We start from the raw sequence: 23,237 nt of genomic DNA on the forward strand, positions 1-23,237 counted from the left end.
ATAGCCTGTTGTTTATTCAGGCTTTTTTCCCCCATAACCTTGGTGACAAGCTTGTTAAGAACAGCTTGAGACCAGTGGCTGCTTTTGCTGTTTCCTCAGTAGTTGACTTGGTGAGCAGCAGCAGTTTGGGGTTAAGGCTATTTCTCCATTGTTGATGCTTGTTAAGAACTTATACCTGTTACTACCTTAAGACTCAGGATTGGTAGAAATAATCTCTTGACAGACAGTACCTCTGAAGGAAAATCAAATTGTGTCTTAAAGATTATCCTCTGGGTGAGCTAGATGAATGCCCCGTGTCCTAATGATACGATTTTATTCTCACAAACTAAAAGTTAACTTAAAACACAGCCAATCATTGTTTCCAAAAGAATGGCGTTAGATCATTTTATCAAAATCACAGTTTCTGGCAATTACCATCCTACATTTAATTAATTGTTTTTACAACTTAATATTGCAGTTCAGTTGATTCAGTCTTTATTTGTACCTTACCTTAGAGTTTCTTTAAATGTTACTTACAGATGACTGGTTGTTATGTATAAACCTTTCTAATATATTGGATGCTTAACTAGAAAACGATGTTTCTTATGCAATAGAATCTCTTTGCTTTGGCTGGTGATGAAGAACCAGAGGTACGGAAAAATGTGTGCCGGGCACTTGTGATGTTGCTTGAAGTTCGAATGGATCGCCTGCTTCCTCACATGCATAACATAGTTGAGGTAATACAGGGGACTTAAAAGCTCATTCCTCCATTTCCCCCCCCCCCCCCAGAAAAACCTTGGGAACAAAATGTATAATGTTAGATTTATTTAAGACATTTGCTGGCGAATAACTGAAAAACACTTCATGATGGTCTTAAAAATATCTTATGGTGATTTTCGTGAGATTAAAGAGGTTTATAAAGAGAGAAATTTACTTAAAGGAAAAGAGCTGTTAACCAGAAGAACACAAAATAATTTAAATATTTCTATGTTAATTAGATATGTGTTAGACCAAATGATCACTAAAACTGTTAAATTAAGTGGCACATTCTTATGTCTTTGGAGTTTGGAATTAAAGTTAAGTGTTTGCTTTCCATCCATTGCTGGTAGTATTGATCTGACCCACTTAACGATTTATGGTAAAAGTGAAATTTCTGAGACAAAAATACATAATTGTTATAGTTAGTTGCAGCAAACCATTTAGATATTAAAAGACTATTTCAATCCCTCTGCAATTAAAATAATTTTACTAGGAAATTCTGAGTATACGTTGATCAAGAGTTAACCATATTTAAAGGAAGTAATACATAGTAACAAAATAAAATTATTATTAGAACAAAACTTGTTTGGACAATAGTCCTGCTAGAATCAAATTGTATGACCTAATTTTTATATTACTGGCTATAGTTGTACATTAGTATATAGCTTGCAAGTGTATTAAATAATATGGTGTTTGTTTTTTTTAAGATTTTATTTATGAGAGAGAGAGCACGAGCAGGGTGAGAGGCAGAGGGAGAAGCAAGCTCCCCACTAAGCGGGGAGCCCAATGTGGGGCTTGATCCTGGGACTCGGGATCATGACCTGAGCTGAAGGGAGACACTTAACCAACTGAGACACCCAGGAGCCCCTAAATAAGGTGTAGATCCTCTTTTCACTTCCAGAGATATGGTATGCAGAAGGAAGATCTTTTTTTAAAGAATGGGGGTCTAACAGTTGTAAGAAAAAGGCCAGCATCTACAGCGTACAGCAACTCCTTTTCCAAAACCTAAGGAAAGATCATTGTAGAGGTAAAGATAGGCAGCAGGATTAGGTGGGAATAAGTGATGAACCTGTTCTCCCTGAAGTGCTTAGAAAGAATCAGGTTGAATTGGTTGAAAGTTCAGTGTAAGTCGGAGCTAACCAGAAAGTTTTAGCATTTGCTGGGGTCGAGTCACAGCTGGGAGCCTAACTTACAGGGCCACAGTTAGTTAGCAATACTCAGCTAGGTAGTAGGACACCATGTGGAATGTAATAGCGGCTGGCCTATCACGACTGTTGTGTTGCCACGTTTTGCCACATGAGATGTTCTAATCAGGCAAAGGATAAATACAAAGACTTCATGCAACACTTGACCTCATTTCCAGGCTTGGGTACATTGGAAAAACATATGTGTGCCTTTGATTAGATTTATTTTGTTTTAACACGTAAAGTTTGTTTTTGTTTTTTTTTTTAAGAGGGGTAGGCGCTGCCTTTGGGTAAATTTAAGATCAGTTATTCCTACAATTAAGAGTGAATTTGGTTTGGCGTTGGAAACTACAGTTGCACTAGGAAATGTCCCTACTTCTTTCTAAATATTAAAAAATTTACTTTTGTATTTGTATAGTATATCACTTTACATATGTGAAAATATATACAAGAGACAGCTTGAGTTATGATGTTATTAAAAGATTTTTCATTTTAAAGAAAGATACAATGGAGTTTTTTATTTTGATCTAAGAAGACAATTTTTAATACAGGTTTAAAATCTCAAGGGTTTCATAAAATACACCTGTATAGAAGCAGATACACCATTCGTGATTTGAACACTTTTCATTAGGCAGCATTCTAAAGTGGTGGTTAAGTTTGGCTGCATTTTCGAGTTGACTCGGAAACTTTTTGAAAAATCCAAACCCTGGGTTGAGAATCACTGTAAAGTTAAGGCAGTAGCAGAGGACCTTTAATTTGCTAAAAAAATAATTAGGTTTATTTTAGTTTTATAATTTAAATTGATTAACATTAATGCTTTGTTTTCAGTACATGCTACAGAGGACGCAAGATCAAGATGAAAATGTGGCTTTAGAAGCTTGTGAATTCTGGCTCACTTTGGCTGAGCAACCCATATGCAAAGATGTACTTGTCAGGCATCTTCCTAAGTAAGTGTTCCTTCTTTTGCATGCTACCTTGTTCTTAAAATTAACAGTAATTCGGGGATCCCTGGGTGGCGCAGCGGTTTGGCGCCTGCCTTTGGCCCAGGGCGCGATCCCGGAGACCCGGGATCGAATCCCACATCGGGCTCCCGATGCATGGAGCCTGCTTCTCCCTCTGCCTCTCTCTCTCTCTCTCTGTAGCTATCATAAATAAATAAAAATTAAAAAAATATATTAAAAAAAATTAACAGTAATTCCTCATTTTTACATTTTTTAGATGACATTCTTCTGCCATCAGGGAATGAAGTTCTAAAAAGTCAGACTTAATTTTACTTGGCATAACTTGGTTATAACTAAAGAGATTTTTCAGGAAGCCATTGTTTTTTGTTTTCAGTTTTTTTTTTTTTTTTTTTTTAACTACATGGTTTATTCTAAATCATAATTTTGGATAATTCATGGCACAGTTCTTTTTTAATTATTTCAATTTGACTGGACTCTGATGGGGTTTTTTTTTTTTCCCCTCAAAAACTGATTTTCCAATAGTTATAGATGCTTTCTAGTTTTTTTATTAGCCTGTTATTAAGCCCATTTGTAATGCTGTTACATCAGGTTTTTAAAAATACTTTTTTCCAATTTTATTGAGATATAATTGACATAAAATATTGTGTTGGTTTTAGGTGTACAACATAATGATTTGATACATATATTAAAATTACTTCTAAAAGTAATGCTTTTTTCTTTTTAAAATAAATACAGCCTCGTAGAAAAACATTAAAATTGGAAATTTTCAGGAGTACCCAGGTGGCTGAGTTGTTTCAGTGTCTGCTTTTAGCTCACTCAGGTCATGACCCTGGGATTGAGCCCCATGGCAGCCTGTTCAGTGGGCAGTCTGCTTCTCCCTCTGTCCCCACTGTGCTCTCTCTCAAATAAATAAAATCTTTAAAAAATAATAATAATAATTTTCACCACCCTGAGTAATCAGTAAGAGTAGTTTTGATATGTTGTCTTTGATTTTTTTTTTTCTGTGTTAGTACCATACACCAAATACTATTTATTCAGAGTATTGGGGAGGGAATTAAATGTATTAGTCTGTAAAAAGTACTTCATGTGGTGTCTAGCTATATTTAGTGCTTAAAATTTTGATTATACTATTTTTTTTATTCTTTTCAGTTCTGTTATATGCAATTTCCTCTGTATCATCATTTTTTAAATTTTGAGTACTTTTCCCTCATGGTGTGTATACTATGTATGTATATTTAATTGACTCTTCTGTTATTGAATATTTAAATTGTTTGCCCTTTTTTTAAAATCATAAATAATGGCCGAGTCAGCATCTTTCTTTGTCCATAAGTGGTTACTTCTTCCAGGTAGAAATCTTTTATTAGAGAGGAAGAGGGATCCCTGGGTGGCGCAGCGGTTTAGCGCCTGCCTTTGGCCTAGGGCGCGATCCTGGAGACCCGGGATCGAATCCCACATCGGGCTCCCGGTGTATGGAGCCTGCTTCTCCCTCTGCCTATGTCTCTGCCTCTCTCTCTCTGTGACTATCATAAATAAATAAAAAATTAAAAAAAAAAAATAGAGAGGAAGAAAGAGAAAGACAGTGGGGAAGGGCAGAGGGAGAGGGAGAGACTCTGAGGCTGACTTCATGGCCCGCGTGGAGCCTGACCCGGGGCTCAACCTCACAACCCTGAGACCATGACCACCCAGGTGCCCCTCAGGTAGAAAGCTTTACAAGTGAATTTTACCAAGGTCATAGGGGCATAAATACTTCAAACTGTTGTGTGGTAAAGTCAGCACCAGTGTCCCAGCCTATTGCATGCAGTCTTAGCAATCTGGATGAGCAAAAACCAAAGCCACTTGTTTAGTTTGTTACAATATTGGTGGGGTCACATTTTTCCAGATGTTTACATTGCTTGGATGATCTCATTTTCATGTCCATAAAGTTCTTTCTCAGTAAATCCTTTTTCCACCCAGAAAGCAGCAGTTGCACCTCTATTTTGTTCTACTCTCTGGAGTTTATTTGGGAATAAAGTGCCAGGTGTTGTGCTAAATGGATTTTCTCTCTTTAGGAAATCCATATATTAATGTTTTTTCTCCCTACTTATGATGCCACTTTTATAATATGCTGGATATCTATCCACAAGAGAGCACAGCGGTGGAGAGGGAGAAGCAGGCTTGCCCATCGAGCAGGGAGCCCAATGCAGGACTCGACCCCAGGACCCTGGGATCATGCATGACCTGAGCTAAGGGCAGCCGCTTAACTGACTGAGCCATCCAGGCACCCCTATATGCTGGATTCTTACTATAGGACTGTATGACTCCAAAAGTCATATAAACATTGATTCACATAAACTGAAGAAATTCTGTTAATTTAAACCCAAGCTATAACATTAGGAAGTACTTGATAATGTGCAATTTTAGCTTCATGCTCCTACTCGGTCATTATACTAATAAAACCTAAATATCTTTAAAGCAGGCAAGAACTTGGTAGCAGGTTATAAGAGCAGAACTCAATCATTTTGCTGTGCTAATTACTGCTGATATTAAATAACCCAAGTCCGTGATAACTGGCTTTTATTTATACATCTTCCAAACCATTGGTTTGGGATCCATTTTTATATTAAACAAGGCTTTTATTTTTCATTTGAATAATATATTTTGAGAACTGGAGAATATCAACATTGATCTGATGCTGAGATAGAAAATATAATAAAAGATACTAGTTTTTCCTAGCATTGTTAACTAGACTCGTTTTTATTATGAGCAAAAACTATTTGCTTAGGAGTAAAAATTGTATATGTAGTGAGAACTCTCTTATTAGTGTGAACTCACAAAGCACCAAAGTGACAAGGGATGACGGTAAGTTTTATCTGGGGGCACCTCGATGGCACAGCAGTTGAATGTCTGCCTTCGGCTCAGGGCACAATCCTGGCATCCCAGCATTGGGCTCCCTGCAGGGAGCCTGCTTGCTTCTCCCTCTGCCTGTGTCTCTGCCTCTCTCTCTGTCTCATAAATAAATGAATAAAATCTTTTAAAAAATTTTTTTTTACTTGTTTTTGGGCTCTTGGTCTTTTCTTTTTTTTTTCTTTTTTAGCCACTATTCTCTTTTGATTATTAAATATTTAATCATATATATTTTCCTATCTGGTAGAGCAAGTCTTCATTTCTTTTTTTATCCCAGTTATTTTGGCTTTTCCTCGCCTTTATTCTTATGCAGTAATATCTCCTGACACTGTTAAATGGATTAATCCACATAAAACAAGTAACCTAATGCCTAGTCCATATTTTAGGTCTCAGGATACATTCATGGTTGCAGTTAACATTATTGCCTTCCCATGATGTTGCATTAAAAGTTCTCTTTCTGTTGGGACTCCTACCTGGCTCATTTGGTAAAACATGCGACCCTTGATCTCAGGGTTGTGAGTTCAAGCCCCATGTTGGGCATAGAGCTTACTTTTATTTATTTATTTTTTTAAGATTTATCTATTTATTCATGAGAGGCACACAGAGAGAGGCAGAGACACAGGCAGAGGGAGAAGCAGGCTCCATGCAGGGAGCCCGCCATGGGACTCAATCCCAGGACTCCAGGATCACACCCTGGGCTGAAGGTGGCGCTAAACCGCTGAGCCACCTGGGCTGTCCTAGAGCTTACTTTTAAAAAGAAAGGGAAAAAATTTCTTTTTTTCCCATTGGTTACATGAGGCAATTAGACCTAAAAATAATAAACTGCCATACAAGATTGGAATTCATCAGACACGTGGCACATTGCCGCATGGTCAGAGTTAATTTCCATATCTCAGTTTCCAGCTTCATTTTCTTGACCAGCTTAGCATTCCCTTATTTCCTGCACATTTTTTCGTTCTTTCTTTCTCTGGCACAGACATCATAATCCACAGGTCAACTCTACTGACCATAAACCTCCAGCTACCCTGCATCTCCCCTGCTCTGCTCTAAAAACTGTCTTTGCTTCTTGTCTTGTGTTTTTGGGAAAATTACACCACCAGGAGAATTGATGGCTATAGAAATCCATGGTTTTTACTGTCACGTGGACTCTTCATGCTGCCAACTTTTCTTTTTTCAGATCCTCTTTTATCTTCCATTCACTAGAACAACTGTTCAAACCTTCATTGTTCTTCTGAATTCTCTTCTTTCATCCTGAGCACTTCTGCTTTATAGGGAAAATAAATGACCCTTCATCTTGCCCCACAACTTAAAGATAGATTTTCACATAGGTTGTCTTCACCTAACCAGTCTTTCTCCTGATGGTCTTGGATAGCATAATCTTTTCTTCAGGGACCTCACTCTATCAAATATAGATACATTCTCTCTTTGAACGTGATCTTTTACTTCTTTCTCCATAACTTTACCATTTTTTCCATCTTAAAAAGAATAAAGGGTGAGGCGCCTGGGTGGCTCAGTGTTAAGTGTCTGCCTTTGTCTCAGGGTATGACCCCGGGGTCCCGGGATCAAGTCTCACATCAGGCTCCCTGCATGGAGCCTGCTTCTCCCTCTGCCTGTGTCTCTGCCTCTCTCTGTGTGTCTCTTGTGAATAAATAAAATAAAAATCTTAAAAAGGGGCGGAGGGCCTCACTGTCTTTATAGTCTGCCATCTGTCCTCCCTATTTCCCCGAAGTTCCAAAGATGATTTTTTCTTTAAAGATTTTAGGTAGGTATTCATGAGAAACAGGCAGAGGGAGAAGCAGGCTCCCTGCAGGGAGGCCGATGCAGGACTCCATCCCAGGACCCCGGGGCCACTTCCTGAGCTGAAGGCAGACGCTCAACCGCTGAGCCACCCAGGCGTCCCAAAGATGAATGATTTTTTTGTATTGGTGATGGAAATGAATCTGACTCAGCTGCAAAATGCCTATAGCTTATGAAATTGGGTTTTATTATAAATTTTATATAGTCATGTTATATTAGCTATAATGTTAAATTACTATTAATCTGTATTTTAGAATTTAGAAGGACTTTAAACAAAGTGTGGCTGTCCCCCCTCCCCCTTTTTTATGTATATATCTCTAGGGAATTTTAAACCCCACTGCTTTCTTTTCCCTATTACTATTCCTTTAGTTAACAAGGGTTTATAATATTCTCTCCTTGATGACAGAGTTGTACTCACAGTTGGTATTGCACATATATTTATTTAATTGACATTAAAGGAGTTAATTCTTTGAATAAAGCCTCTACAAAGGCCTAACACATGAATGTAGAGAGTGAGCGTTTCTTATGTCTGGTATGGGGGAAGAAAATTACTTTTGGTGTTAGGCCAGCCTGATTTTGAATTCTGACTTTCCCATTATTTAAAATTAATGACCTTGTGAAAATAATGTAACCTCTCTAAGCATTAGTTGACTCCTCTGTAAAATGGTGATCATAATACCTTTCTCAATAGGTTTTAAGGGAAGTGCTTATTAATAAGCCCACTGCTGGTGGTCATGAGTATGAACTTCTTTTATCTATTCACACTTCGCAAGCCACCACGAACAGTGAAAGGTAGAATTCAGAAGCCAGAGAACTGTGGACTTTGTTTTTTAAGATTTTATTTATTTTGAGAGAGCGCACATGTGAGCACATATGTACCCTCGGAGGCAGGGTAGAAGCGTGGGAGAGAAAAGAATCCCAAGCATACTCAGGTTGAGCACTGAGCACAGAGGTGTACATGGACTTGATCTCCTGGCCCTGAGATCATAAACTGAGCCTGAACCAAGAATTGGACATTCAACTGACTGAGCCACCCAAGCGTCCCTAGAACTGTGAACTTTTTAAATGCTTCCCAAGTGTTTTCATAACTTTTTATCCCCAGTAGACCCCTTTTTTTTTTTTTTTTTTAATTTTTATTTATTCATGATAGGCACACAGTGAGAGAGAGAGAGGCAGAGACACAGGCAGAGGGAGAAGCAGGCTCCATGCACCGGGAGCCTGACGTGGGATTTGATCCCAGATCTCCAGGATCGCGCCCTGGGCCAAAGGCAGGCACCAAACCGCTGCGCCACCCAGGGATCCCCCCAGTAGACTCTTAAGTGTGTGACGGGCCAGTAAGAAAGGAAATCATCAAAACTTAAGAAACTAGTCAGGGGCAGCCCCGGTGGCACAGCGGTTTAGCGCCGCCTTCGGCCCAGGACGTATGATCCTGGAGACCCAGGATCGAGTCCCACGTCAGGCTCCCTGCATGGAGTCTGCTTCTCCCTCTGCCTCTCTCTGTGTGTCTTCCATGAATAAATAAATAAAATCTTTAAAAAAGAAAAAAAAAAAAACTAGTCAAAGCTTAAAATTCTCATAGCTACAAAAGGAATCGAAGTTAGTATTTTGACCTTTTCTTACATGAACTGGTAAATTTTTTTAACTATCCCAGATACCTGGGATCCCACGTTTACAGACATCTTGATTGTGTCTTAATCACTACATTAATACTTCAGATTGGATATGATATCCCAATTTCAATAATTTTTTATTGGAAATTTAAGTTCTTCATTTCTTAATGTATTAAAATTTCCTATGTTCTTTAGTGAAGACTATAATAACCTTTGTTGATAAAGCTCTTTCATTTTTGCATTATTATTTAGGATAAATTACTTTAGACCTAATATATTTTGCATTTTAAACACTATCATCTCTCATTAAAAGGAGTGCAAATACTGAATGTAGGCTCATTGTAAAAATGTCACAATATTTAGAAATACATGATTAATTTTATCCCTTTTTTGCCTATTCAGTTCTCTCCCCAAAAATACCTTTTTTTGTGTGCATTTTTTGTGTATCATTCCTATATAGTCTGTTTATACAAGTAATGACATGGGTAATCTCATGTTTAACTCCAATTGAACCGTGCTATATGTGTTTCATTTTTAACCTATTTCTAACGAAGCCCTAAATGATGGATATTCATATTGTTTCCAGTTTTGTTACAAGGAACATTATTAATCTTTAAGAATTGGGAATGTGTGTTAGCATATTCAGGATAAATTCTTAGAGGAGAAATTGTAAATTTTTTGCTACTGGTTTTATTTCTAAGTGTTGACAAGCTACTAAGATTCCAACAGTAGATCCCATGCATGAGCATGTAAAAGGCCTCAGCTTTGTATTAGGAATACTCGTCATTTGAGAAGGGCAGACATTACACGGTATGGTCTAAGACCAGATTAGCAGTGGTGGTTGTCTCTTTGGTGTTAGTAGTATACGTAAGGTCATTAAGACTTTTTAATAATTCTTAGGAAATCTTTAAATATATATTTCATGGTTTTATTTTTTTTATAGATTGATTCCTGTATTAGTGAATGGCATGAAGTACTCAGATATAGATATTATCCTACTTAAGGTAAGGAAACTATATTCTGGTGAATAGGCAAGGTTGTTTTTTAGACTTTAGAGAATCTTTGATTAACAGAATATTCATTTAAAATAGACCCTGTGTAAGTAAGGTTTTTATTTATATGTGTGTGTGTGTGTGTGTGTGTGTGTATAAAAAATATGCTACAGAGTTCAAAGATAGAAGTACACAATGAATTTGGGTGCTAGTGTATTCTAACTTCATTGGAACCAGCTGGTGACACTGGCAGAGTTAGCATCAATTTCCTGTTGATTCAAATAATTTATAGTTTATTTTAAAATTTATTAAATATAGTCTGAATTTTATTCAGGTACTCTGGGTTATACTAGCTGATGGGAGGCCATATAACACAGTCAAAAGGCCTGATACCTACCATGGGTTACAGAATAGTTTCTTCTCCTCTTAATAAAGAACTGTTTTCTGCAGAGGGGAGTGGTTCTTAATGAAGAGGTGTATATACCTTCATCTGCATGGCATCATCTCTCAGTATTTGGATTCTTTTATTCATGTATATATTATTATAACATTTTAATACCATCAAAACTTTTCTTTAAAAAAAAAAAACACAATAGGGTGATGTTGAAGAAGATGAAACAATTCCTGATAGCGAACAGGATATAAGGCCACGTTTTCATCGATCAAGGACAGTGGCTCAGCAGCATGATGAAGATGGAATTGAAGAGGAAGATGATGACGACGATGAAATTGATGATGATGATACAATTTCTGACTGGAATCTAAGTAAGTCAAAAGGAAAAATACGGTTGCCTGCTTTATTGAGAGCTAACTCACATATCATGTAGTACCCTCGTGAAACGGCACAAATCAGTAGTTTTTCATATATTCATAGTTACACGCAACCATCACCACAATAAAATTTGGAACATTTCATCACCTTAAGAAGAAATCCTGTTTTTATTAGCGGTCACTCCCCATTTTCTTCCGATCCCTCAGCCCAAAGCAACTACCAATATCTGTTCTGTCTCTCTGGATTTGCCTATTCTGGACATTACCTGTACATGGAGTCCTTCAATATCTGGTCCTTCATGACTCTGTTGTTTCACTTAGCAGGTTTTCAGTGTTTGTCCAGGTTACGGTATATTATCAATATTTCATTTCTTTGTAGTGTGGAAAAATTATCCATTATATGGGTATCCCACACGTTTTTTATCCGTTCATCAGTTGGTGAACAATTTGTTTCTCTCTTTTGGCTGTTGTGAGTGATGATGCTTTGAACATTTATGTAACGTTTGTGTGTGGACATAGGTTTCACTTCTCTTGGAGATAAAACAGGAGTAGGATATGATAAGTCTTTGTTTAAACTTTTGAGGAACTGTTTAGGCTGTTTTCCAAAGTGGCCCCACCATTTACGTTCTTACGACACTGTCTTAGGGTTCCAGTTTCTCCATATGCCTGCCAACTTCTGTTATCTTATTATAGCAGTTCTAGTAGATACAATTATCTTTTTGTGGTTTTGGTTTGCATTTTCCTGGTGGACCTGTTCTTATATTTAATGTTCATTCTATTGCTTAAAGAATTCTTACCTCAAACTGCCATTTCTCAAAAGGCCATACATTTTATTTGGCATTATGAAACAGGAACACTGGACACAGGCTACCCCTGTTTTCTTAACATAAACTTATTTTTCATGATAATTTGCATGAGTGTTAGTTGATCATCAAGGATAAATCTAAAATAACATAAATTGTTTTGTCATACTCAAAAGCTTTTAGAAATGTCTTGTTTTCAACCTTAGCTGCAAATCATATCTGTTGAACTGGCATTCTAGGCCACAGTCTAACGAGATGAGGAACTGAGACGCGTGTTTTGTTTTTGTTTGTGTGCTGATTTTTAAAGCTTTGCTGCTCTATTTAGGGTTTCTCAACCTTCAACAGTTGACCTTTTGCTACATAATTCTATGTTGTGGTGGCTGTCATGTACATTGTAGGATGTTGAGCAGCAGCCATGACTCTATAGTAGCTGCCAGCAGCACCATACACACACACACACACACACACACACACACACACACACACACACACACACAGTTGTGACAACCAGCAGTGTTTTCAGACATGGCCTGTTGTCCCCTGGGAAACAGAATTCCCCTAGTTAACTGATAAAGCAGTTAGGGACATGAATCATCAGGCCGGACTGTGTAATTCATTTGGTTAAACGTTAATTCCTCTTGCCCCTTTAGTTTCCTGTAACAGTTCCTTAGAGTGCCCAGTGTGCCTAGCACTAAGCCAAGGACTTGGCATGCACCTCCCATTTAATCTTTACAACAGCCTTAGGTTGGTAAGGAAGCTGCAGAAAGAGAAACTTGCCCAAGGTTGGTTACCATGGCTAGTACTGATGGCACACTTAACTTTGGATCCCAGCTCTCTCACAGTAAGAGAACCCTAGTTCTTCACTGCTATCACAGAGCCAGCCCCCTGTTATCTGCAGACAGTGGGTACCTGAAATCACACACAGTACCAAACCCCGTATATATGGTTTTTTTCTTACACATACATACCTATGATAAAATTTAATGTATAAACTAGGTACCGTAAGAGATTAACAATAACTAATAATAAAGTAGAGCATTGAACATACCATAGTAAACATTATGTAATGTGGTCTCTCAGGATTTCTTCCTGTGCAACATTCACCCTTCTTGTGGTGCTATGAGATAATAAATGTCTGCATGATGAGCTCGGGGGGCAGTATGAGATAGACATGATGAGAACATTAGGCTACTATTAGCCTTCGGGTGGTGTATCAGGAGGATCATCCATTCCAGACTGCACTTAACCAAAGGTAACTAAAGCCATCAAAAGCAAAACTGCGCTGTGTGGGGCTACTGGACCTTCTCCCAGGGTGTCCCTACTTTGAGGCTGGAGACAGGATGGGTTAAGATTACAGTACAGGGAGCGCCCAGACGGCCCCGTGGTTTAGTGTCTGCCTTGGGCTCAGGTCATGATCCTGCGGTCCTGGGATCAAGCCTCTGTGTCATTGGGCTCCCTGCTGGACGGGGAGTCTGGTTCTCCCTCTGCCTCTCCCCTCCCCCTCCTGCTCTGTCTCTCTCTCTCTCAAATATATCTTTTTTTTAAAAAAGATAATAACATATAGTTAACTTTACACAAGCTATATAACATATGTTGAATTGGGGAAGGGAACTACTACTTCACATCCCATTTTTATATCTTTCCAGAAGTTTCTCTATGAACATGCAGGGGGAAAAAAACCCTTGTTTTTATTTTATTGGAGAAAAGACTGACTTTCTAGAGATTAAATGTACTTATTGGTTGTTTTCCATATATCATGTAACTCATTTCTGTATTAGTACATAAAGATTTCTTTCTCTTGGGGATCCTTGGGTGGCGCAGCGGTTTAGCGCCTGCCTTTGGCCCAGGATCGAATCCCACATCAGGCTCCCGGTGCATGGAGCCTGCTTCTCCCTCTGCCTCTCTCTCTCTCTCTCTGTGACTATCATAAATAAATTAATTAATTTTTTAAAAAATTTAAAAATTAAAAAAAAAAGATTTCTTTCTCTTTTGTGGTGATGTAATACTCATTTGTATGGATTTACCATGCAGTACAACAAAGACCCTTCTTTGAGTAAGGTGTCACTTCTAGTTTAACAGCCTTTTTTCAAAAAGGATTTTTTTAAATATGAATTTTAATACTGTGGAACAATTCATGACCAACTATTCAGTATGCCTAATCACATTGGGGAAAATTTTTATACTTAACTATATTTTTGGTTTTATTTATTTATTTATTTTATTAAATGCAATCTGAATTGATACCTAGTTCCATGGCTAATAGGTTCCTTTGTCTGGAAAGAATATTTTCTGGCATATTTTATGCTTCACGTGTTGGTGACTTGGTGAGATTTATTTGCTTAACTTCCTCCTGAATCATTATGTATTTGATCCTGAATGATCTACCACTAAGAAATATTAAGTAGAAATAATAAATGTACACATTTTGCTGCAGATTTGTAGAATTGGACATCATATTGTAGAAGCATGAAATTGAGTGGAACAGTATTTGTTTTGGTTTTTCTGGATAGATAAATCCTGTGTGGCAGTCATATACAGAATAGAAGATCTTCGTAATTAGTTTGCTAATTCTTGGTCATAAAAAAGTATTTCTTGTTAATAGAGACAGACTACCTGCTATTTAATTATTTTAAACTTTAGATGTATGATTAAGGCGGTACACATATAATAAATACTCATGATAATAGAGTTTAATCTAATATTCCTGAATTAAATGTTTCTTTAGGAAAATGTTCTGCTGCTGCCCTAGACGTTCTTGCAAATGTGTATCGTGATGAGCTTTTGCCACATATTTTGCCCCTTTTGAAAGAGTTGCTTTTTCATCACGAATGGGTTGTTAAAGAATCCGGCATCTTGGTTTTAGGAGCAATTGCTGAAGGTAAGTCTTAAGTCAAAATTAAACTGTGAACTCCTTGATGGACCCTAATGCAGATGGGCCGCTTTGAGGAGTAGTTATTCTGATAAGCAAAGACCATTCAGTCTGGAATTCACATACTTTTTTTGCTCTCTTGGTGTTGCTGATGTGGAATAAAGGACACCATGATCTACACTAACCTTAAAAAAAGATATTTGAATCCAAAAGCTATCTTAGGATAAGCTTTTACCTTCAACCAGTTAACTCTTATTAAACAGCTATAGGCTTAACTTATAACCCCTCCCAGATATTTTACAAATGCTCCTGTTACAATAAAGGGAACAGAATGAGAGGACTGATGTCAGAAGCATCCCCATTGCTAGAAAAATAATTTTCTCCCTTGCTAAGTATAAAAGCCTGGTAGGAGAGTCTCATCATCCTCTATAGAGGGTTAATGTGTCTTGACTGTTAGGCTTGTATACACAAGAAATCGAAGTATTTGGTAGGTACTTTTGAAAGCCATTATTTGTGTAACAGATGTAAAGTGAACTTTGTTAACCCTACTAGAAGATACTTAGGAGCAGTTAGCTTGTTTTGTTTTGTTTTTAACTTGGAGCAGATTATTGTACTATATTGCAGTGGAGATGACTGGATATTTTTTATGGATATGTTTATTTAGTATTCAGCTGAAATAATTTTGTTTTAACCGAATTTTAGTACTTTCTGAGAGATTTGTTACCTTTTTTCCAGGTTGTATGCAAGGCATGATTCCATACCTGCCTGAGCTCATTCCTCACCTTATTCAGTGCCTCTCTGATAAAAAGGCTCTTGTGCGTTCCATAACGTGCTGGACTCTTAGCCGCTATGCACACTGGGTAGTCAGCCAGCCCCCCGATACGTACCTGAAGCCATTAATGACAGAGTTGCTAAAGCGAATCCTGGACAGCAACAAGAGAGTACAAGAAGCTGCCTGCAGGTGGGACAAATCCATAACATTGTTAATTGTGGCGGGGAAGGGAGGGGACATTTTCCGTGAGAAATTAATTTTCAGCTTTGTGGAGGAATGTTGGTATTAAACCATTAATGGAGCTTTTATTACCTGTATTTTTTAATCTGATGATTCTGTAAATCAAAATGTGAGTCAACTATGCATCAGTGTTTGCTGTTCCTTCAACTCATTTCTTTTTTTCTCAGTGGCTATGGTAACAATAGAATTCTCTTCCACCCTAATTCTTGCAGACATCGGGAGTGGTGACGTGACGGTGGACGTCTCGCTTTTGAAGGGATAACAAAGTTTGAGCAGATTCACATCATTAGTGTAAAAACCAGCTACCACAACTCCATTAGAAAGCCCTACAGTACTTGTCCTCCGTCACTTAGTGAATCTGCTCCAGCAGCTGTTCTGTCATTTGGGTTTGCTGCTGTGTTTTTGTATCAGATCAGCAGTTAGTTTCATTACTATAAATATTCCAGTTTTCTGGAACAAACCTTTCTGTTTTGAAAAGTCCTGACACACTTACAGCTCTTAACTTTCTAACGAGAATTGCTTTATGGTTGACTTTGTTAATAAGAAATAGTTGAAAAAGAGGAGAATAAATTTAAGTGGAATTGTACTTTACCAGATGTGAAGCAAAAATACCTAGATGCATTCTCATTCTTAATAAAAGAAAGTTGAACTAAAGGGGCTCTGGTGATTAATAGTACTACCTTTTGTTGTTGTTCTTTTTTTTTTTAACGAGAGAAGGATACAGACTATGTTTGGTTTCCTGCAAATTTGTTGTTGGTTTTTGTTTTTGTTTTTCTAAACTCTCTATTAGTTGTTAGGGATATATTAAGTGCTGAGTTTACAGTCCCTGCCATCTTTAAACTTTGAGGCTAGTATAGAATACCAAACATCCATATAATTATAATTCATGGCAAGTGCTGTAAAGGAAATAGTTTATAATTTAAGGTAGGGTTTTCACTAACAAATAGCTTAAGCCTATCATTTTAGAAAATTCCTGAGTGGTTAGAATAGAAAATAATACAAACCTTCATTTTAGAAATGAAGAGCCAGGTACACCTTAGAGTCCGGATAAATTTAGGTCTAGATTGAAGTTAACTCCTCAGACCCGGGAGTGTTTGCCTTTCATATATATTTGTCTTAATAGATAAGCCATAAATGAGGCAGATTTGTCCTCACAAACACACTGTGCATTCTAATGTATAGTGTAGGACTCAGACCAACATTTTTTAACCTTTACCAAGGAAAAACTGACAAAAATAATCCATATATTTAAAGTGTACTACGCGATGACTTGCTAAACATGCACATTATGGAACAATTGGCAAGATCAGGATAACACATCCATTACCTCACAGAGTTGACATAAGTCTTCTTTGTGTGGTGAAAATGGTTAAGGTCTACTCTCAGCAACTTTCAAGTATACAACACTATTATTATTTATAATCACCGTGCTGTACATTAGATCCTCAGAATTTATTCTTGTAACTGAAAACTTGTGCCCTTTGACCACCTGCATCATCCCATTCCCCCCTCCTGCTAACAAACATTTAGGAGGTCATGATACTGTGTTTGATACACAATTAAACACAATTAAAACACAATTAAATTGTGTTTAAACACAATTAAAAATGTTTCTGTGTCCTTTTGTGACCCTTAGAGTGTAATCTGAATGGTGATTAGAAGTTAAAGTTTTAATTCTGTTTTCATTAATTTGGAACAGCCACTAGAATTTAAGCTCCCTTTAAGCTTGTTTCACTCATTGCTATAGCCCCAGCACTAAGTGACTAAATAAAAAGTAAATACCAAATAAATGAATTGAATGACTGACATAAGAACCAACAGCACTTTCAGATTTTACTTTTGCCGTGAAGCAAATGCCCATAGGTTCCAGCATTTTTGAAAGAAGTGTTAGGAAATGGGGAAGAAATAATAAAAATAAGCCTCTGGTATGGTGAAGTAAAGTGATAGGCACGGAAAGTGTAAATAAATGTTCTATAAACTATAGACTTAGTTTTCTATCTCTATTATATAAACTACAACAGTAATAATCTCTTTCTCTCTCTCTCTTTTTTTTTTTTTTTTTTTTTAACTGTAGTGCCTTTGCTACCTTAGAAGAGGAGGCTTGTACGGAACTTGTTCCTTACCTTGCTTATATACTTGATACCTTGGTCTTCGCATTTAGTAAATACCAGCATAAGAACTTGCTCATTCTTTATGATGCCATAGGAACTTTAGCAGATTCAGTAGGACATCATTTAAACAAACCAGTGAGTATCTGTGATTATTTAAAAAAAAAGTAAATATGTACCACAGTTAAAATCAATACATTAACATATATCTGGAAATGAAATTGGGGAGATGTGAACAGTTAGTGTTGTACTTTAAGAATGTATCTGAAGAAGGCAGCAAGTATATTTACTTTCTAGATGGTATTAAAAGTAAATAGGTGGGCAGCCCAGGTGGCCCAGTGGTTTAGCGCCGCCTTCAGCCCGGGATGTGATCCTGGAGACCTGGGATCGAGTCCCACGTTGGGCTCCCTGCATGGAGCCTGCTTCTCTCCCTCTGCCTGTGTCTCTGCCTCTCTCTCTCTCTCTCTCTCATGAATAAATAAATAAAATCTTAAAAAATAAATAAATAATAAAAGTAAATACGTTCTTGGTGTGAAAATCCTATCATATCACATGAGTGCACCAACACTATCTAGGAAAGGATTGAGGTCTTACACTGTGGCTTTCAGCTTTTACTTAATTCCAAGTATTTTTATATCTACCACTTCATAAATATTGAAGCTTTAGAATACCACATCTAGACATACTTGTTTTCTCACTGGAATGTACAGGCATGGGGAACATATACTAAGATAAAACAATTAGAAATCGGGATAATAAGTTAAAAATGCTAAATAGTGGTATGGAAGAAGTATGTATGGCTAAAGATTCAAATTCTGTTTCCTGTAGGGTTAAGAGGAGGATAGAATTGCATTTGTCTAAATAGGACTTAAATAATAGAATTTCAGTATAGTTCGAAATTCCCAACAGAAGAATAGATACATATTTGTGATTGCTATATGAAAATTCTTAAGAAATTGTGTTTATAAGTTATACTTAAAACTTGGTACAGGACATTTGGTTTGTGGGTTTGCTTTGATGTTAGTTGGTTTTGTATTGTGTGCAGGGGAGTGAGGAGTGTTTCTGAATGTCTTAGACCCTTTGGAATCTGTGCCTCTTGTTTACACAACTATTATTTAGTATATTGTGGATTTTAAAATTTAAATAAAAACACTTAAATGATTGTGAATCTTCTGTAAATGTCTCTTTAAATTTATCTGTCATTTATAACATTCTAGAGCAAGGGCCATGCTACATGTTATAAGCCCCAGGACAGAAAAAAATCAGAGTAAAACTTAAGCAAATTATCCCTGATTATGACCAAATAATTTTTGTGTAGTGGTACATTTGTATACATTTTATTTCAAAAAAGGGTATAAGATGACTTAAAAATAGAACAAGGTTATATAAATGAAAAGCAGAAAAAAAATTTTTTAAGGTGTTAAGTGGAGCAGACTGAGACTTAAAATGCATTCCATAATGATTTTACACAATTACTTTAAACGGATTTTAATTTTCATAGACCCAAAATGGAATTATTTACATATGATAGTGGAGCTTTATGTGTTTTTTCATCATTATAAATAGGAATATATTCAGATGCTAATGCCTCCGCTGATCCAGAAATGGAACATGTTAAAGGATGAAGATAAAGATCTCTTCCCTTTACTTGAGGTATGCTAATCTGGTAACCTTTAATTAATCTAATAGTGTGTTTAATCAGAAACACCTGTGTAAGTATAAAATGTGGGTATATGTGATAAGTAAAATATTAATAGATGTACATTTTGAACCATTCCTGTTAAAATGCTGAATAAGTATGTTAACTGCCCTTCCTTATTTATGGGACATGCAGGGATGCCTGGGTGGCTCAGCAGTTGGGCATCCGCCTTTGACTCAGGTTGTGACCCCGGGGTCCTGGGATCTAGTCCCACATCAGGCTCCCCACAGGGAGCCTGCTTCTCCCTCTGCCTGTGTCTCTGCCTCTCTCTCTGTGTCTCTCATGAATAAATAAATAAAATCTTTTTTAAAAATATAATTATGGTACATCCATACTAAGAAATACTGTAAAATAGAAAAACCATAATGGATGTGTTAGGTTGGGTTTGTATTTTTAAGGTCATCAAAGGATTATATTACATGTTTTCTTGATTGCTTTGCTTCACTGGTAATCAAATATCTTGGAGATCTTTCTGTATTAGCCTATTAATATCCTATATTTAATTGCATTTCTTTATATGGAAACATAACTACGCCACAATAATTAATATAGTTCAAATTATTTTATGTGTTACATACCTATTGTGTAGATACACACATATAGTCAAATGTGAAGTAGCATCAAGCCTTGGTGCTAATAAAGAGGGACTTACCCTTTTTTGTCCAGGTTGAGGCTTGATATTTGATAAGTTATTCAAATAACTGAACGTAATTCAGTTACGTTATTACATAATCAAATGTAATAACTTAAATGAATTGGTGTTGGTAGAGCCATTTCAGTCATTATCATTCTTCTTTCCCCTGTCATTTCAGTGGTCACCACTTATGCCATGGTTTGTCCGTAGCCAAAGTAAAAACTTCCATAACTAAGAGCTTTGGCTAATTCTGGGCCCAACAAAACAAGGATCATTCTGATTAAATAGATTTATTTTCAGGCAGGGCTCAGAAGGTGCCCATTAAAGTCCGCCTACATCATTGAGCAGGTTGAGAGTATAAACAAATACCTCTTATATTTGAGGGAAAAAAATAGGAATACATAATACTTAGTCTGGTTCTCTAAGGATAATATTCATTACAGAAACTTTTTTTTTCTTGGAGGAAATCTCCCCTTACCAGCAGCAAACTAAACAACAGTGAGTCGCATCCAAAGAGGAGAGGTTTGCAAAGATGACCTATTATAGAATAGTAGAATGAACTCATAAATGACCAGAATTTTACTGAGTACGCTCTTAAGCATTTATCATCATTTTAAGTATAACCAGAAATTTACATTTGTACCTGATTTTTTTTTTCTAGTGCCTATCTTCAGTTGCCACAGCCCTGCAGTCTGGTTTCCTTCCATACTGTGAACCTGTGTACCAGCGCTGCGTAAACCTAGTACAGAAGACTCTTGCACAAGCCATGGTATTTTTAAAGACTATTTATACCTGCCCTCCTTGGCATCATAAACATTTTTCTAAGGATAGACATAATGTATACAAATCTTTTCACTTAACTGATCAAAGTAAGTTTTTTTAAACCCTTTGTCTAATTTCAGCTGAACAATGCTCAACCAGATCAATATGAGGCTCCTGATAAAGATTTTATGATAGTGGCTCTTGATTTACTGAGTGGCCTGGCTGAAGGACTTGGAGGCAACATCGAACAGCTAGTAGCCCGAAGTAACATTCTAACACTAATGTATCAGTGCATGCAGGTGAGACTTGTTAAATTAAAATGTATTAAAACGGGATTCTCTGTGTCACATTGGGTTAATTTCTTCTTATTCCTTGTAGGATAAAATGCCAGAAGTTCGACAGAGTTCCTTCGCCCTGTTAGGTGACCTGACGAAAGCTTGCTTTCAGCATGTTAAGCCTTGTATAGGTATGAGTATTTACTACTGCCATGATGCGCTTTTTTAAATTAGTTTTACATCAATTATATTTCTGTATCCTTAGACTGAAATGTCCTGGAACCCAACATTTATAAATGTACATTTTACTACTTAAAGCTGCTCCGAGTGAAGCAGGTAGGACGGGAACCCCCTTGCTCTGCTGAATTCATTATCACTCCAGCAGCTCATTAGGCACTCACTCATGTGACTGGAGAAAAGCTGGAAAAGTAGTACTTTAGTGTGAAGGACAAGCCACCTATCAAACCTTGGTACCTTTATGCTAGTTTCCTGGTAATTTTTGAGTAGCCTCTTTTTGGGGGGTTAGAGGTACCCAGAAGTAATAATAGTCTTTCTAATGATAAACCAGTGTGCTTCTTCAGCCATCATAGGAAACTCTTCAAACAGTTTAATGATTTGTTTTTGTTCTAATAGTATAGCATTTGTCTTAGCCTTTTGTGACGATACTAAGGGATTCCTTGAATAACATAAACTGAATTGCTATCAGAATCATGGATTTAAATGGGTTTTTGTTTTCTTTCACTTCTATATCCCAATGTTTTGGATGATAGTTTCTTACAGTACACAGTTTAGTGGACCATGGTTTAAAACACGGACCTGAAATGGTTTTTTCATTTGATAGAGGTATACTCTGGGTGTTTTAGCTTTCCCTCCCTGCCCCCAGTTTTATTGAGATATGATTGACATACAACATTGTGTAAGTTTTGGGTGTATGACATAATAATTTTATATAGGTATCTATTGCAAAATGACAGTAAGTTTAGTTAACATTCATCAATTCATGTACTTAAAAGAATTTTTTTTCCTTATTAAGAGAACTTTTAAGATCTCTCTTAGCAACTTTCAAACATAAAATGTCGTTAACTACAATCATCATGTCGTACAGTGCATCTCCAAAACTTATAATTGGAAGTTTGTACCCTTTGACCAACTTTGACCAACTTCACCCAGTTCTCAGTTAACAAGTGTATTTCTGAACTTTGGATAATAACATTAATTATGCTATATTAAACCCTCATGTTTAAATGTACTACTATGAGTGAAACTAATGAATTCTTATGAATAGCTACTTTACAAATATTTACCACATGATTTAGTTTTTATGAATTTAAACTTGTATGAAGGGATTTTTTTTTTTTTTAAGACTTCATAAACCATGTGTATCTTTTTCAGGAGGTACACTATCTAGTTACCTCTCTCTCTCTCTCTCTCTCTCTCTCTCTCTTTCTTTGTTATCAACCATGGTTATTATTTTCTAGATCAGAGTTTCTCAACCAGGGACAATTTTGATACCTTCAACCCCAAACAATTGGTAGTGTCTGGAGACATTTTACTTAACCCTGGGGATGTGTTACTCATATTTAGTAGGTGGAGGCAAAGAATGTTGCTAAACATCAATGAGTGATAAAGTACCCTCCCCTCTCTATATGCCCCCCTTTCCCCATGGCAGAACGATCTAGACCAAATTATTAGTATTGCTGAGATATAGAAACCCTGGCTTAAGTCTATTAACATTGGGGGTTTTTTAAAAACGATAATTCTTGACTTAACAGTGAGAATACATACATAAAGACTTTTCTCATACCAGTATTATTACCGTGAGGTACAAACCATATAGGGGAGGCAGGATAATTACTTGATTCTTTCTCTTTGTTTACCAGTTTTCAAAATAATGAAATGATACCCAGCATCTTCCACAGGTATCTATATTGTGTTTCAGAGTTTAGTTTTTTTGTGTGTTTGGTTCTTTTTGAGTGTCAGTATGAATTCACGATGCTCAAATTGTCCTACCACTGGCAGTGGGAGCTTAAGCCAATTGGCTCCTTGGTCCTTCCTGGTATGACAAAATAGTCCAGGCTTGTTTTGTACATTTCCTGCTTTGAGCCTGCAATGAGACATTTCTCTGAAAGCCCTCATTC

The 23,237-nt window shown here is 36.8% G+C and overlaps 1 protein-coding gene across 4 annotated transcripts in view; it reads left to right on the forward strand.

The window, feature by feature from the left end:
* TNPO1 (transportin 1) overlaps positions 1-23,237 on the forward strand; it is a 96,676-nt gene that overhangs the window by 56,721 nt on the left and 16,718 nt on the right. For all 4 annotated transcript variants that reach the window (XR_007407038.1, XR_007407045.1, XM_025448166.3 and 1 more), the window contains exons 8-18: positions 594-716; positions 2,751-2,869; positions 10,118-10,178; positions 10,763-10,931; positions 14,466-14,618; positions 15,345-15,570; positions 17,696-17,867; positions 19,296-19,382; positions 20,724-20,831; positions 20,965-21,123; positions 21,203-21,290. Coding sequence is in view for 2 of the 4 variants with exons in the window: in XM_025448166.3 (XP_025303951.1) it covers positions 594-716; positions 2,751-2,869; positions 10,118-10,178; positions 10,763-10,931; positions 14,466-14,618; positions 15,345-15,570; positions 17,696-17,867; positions 19,296-19,382; positions 20,724-20,831; positions 20,965-21,123; positions 21,203-21,290 (1,465 nt within the window). In the remaining 2 variants the exon portion in view is untranslated. The remainder of the gene's footprint in view (positions 1-593; positions 717-2,750; positions 2,870-10,117; positions 10,179-10,762; positions 10,932-14,465; positions 14,619-15,344; positions 15,571-17,695; positions 17,868-19,295; positions 19,383-20,723; positions 20,832-20,964; positions 21,124-21,202; positions 21,291-23,237) is intronic.

This window comes from Canis lupus, chromosome 2 (assembly GCF_003254725.2).
Source record: "Canis lupus dingo isolate Sandy chromosome 2, ASM325472v2, whole genome shotgun sequence".
NCBI lineage: Eukaryota > Metazoa > Chordata > Mammalia > Carnivora > Canidae > Canis > Canis lupus.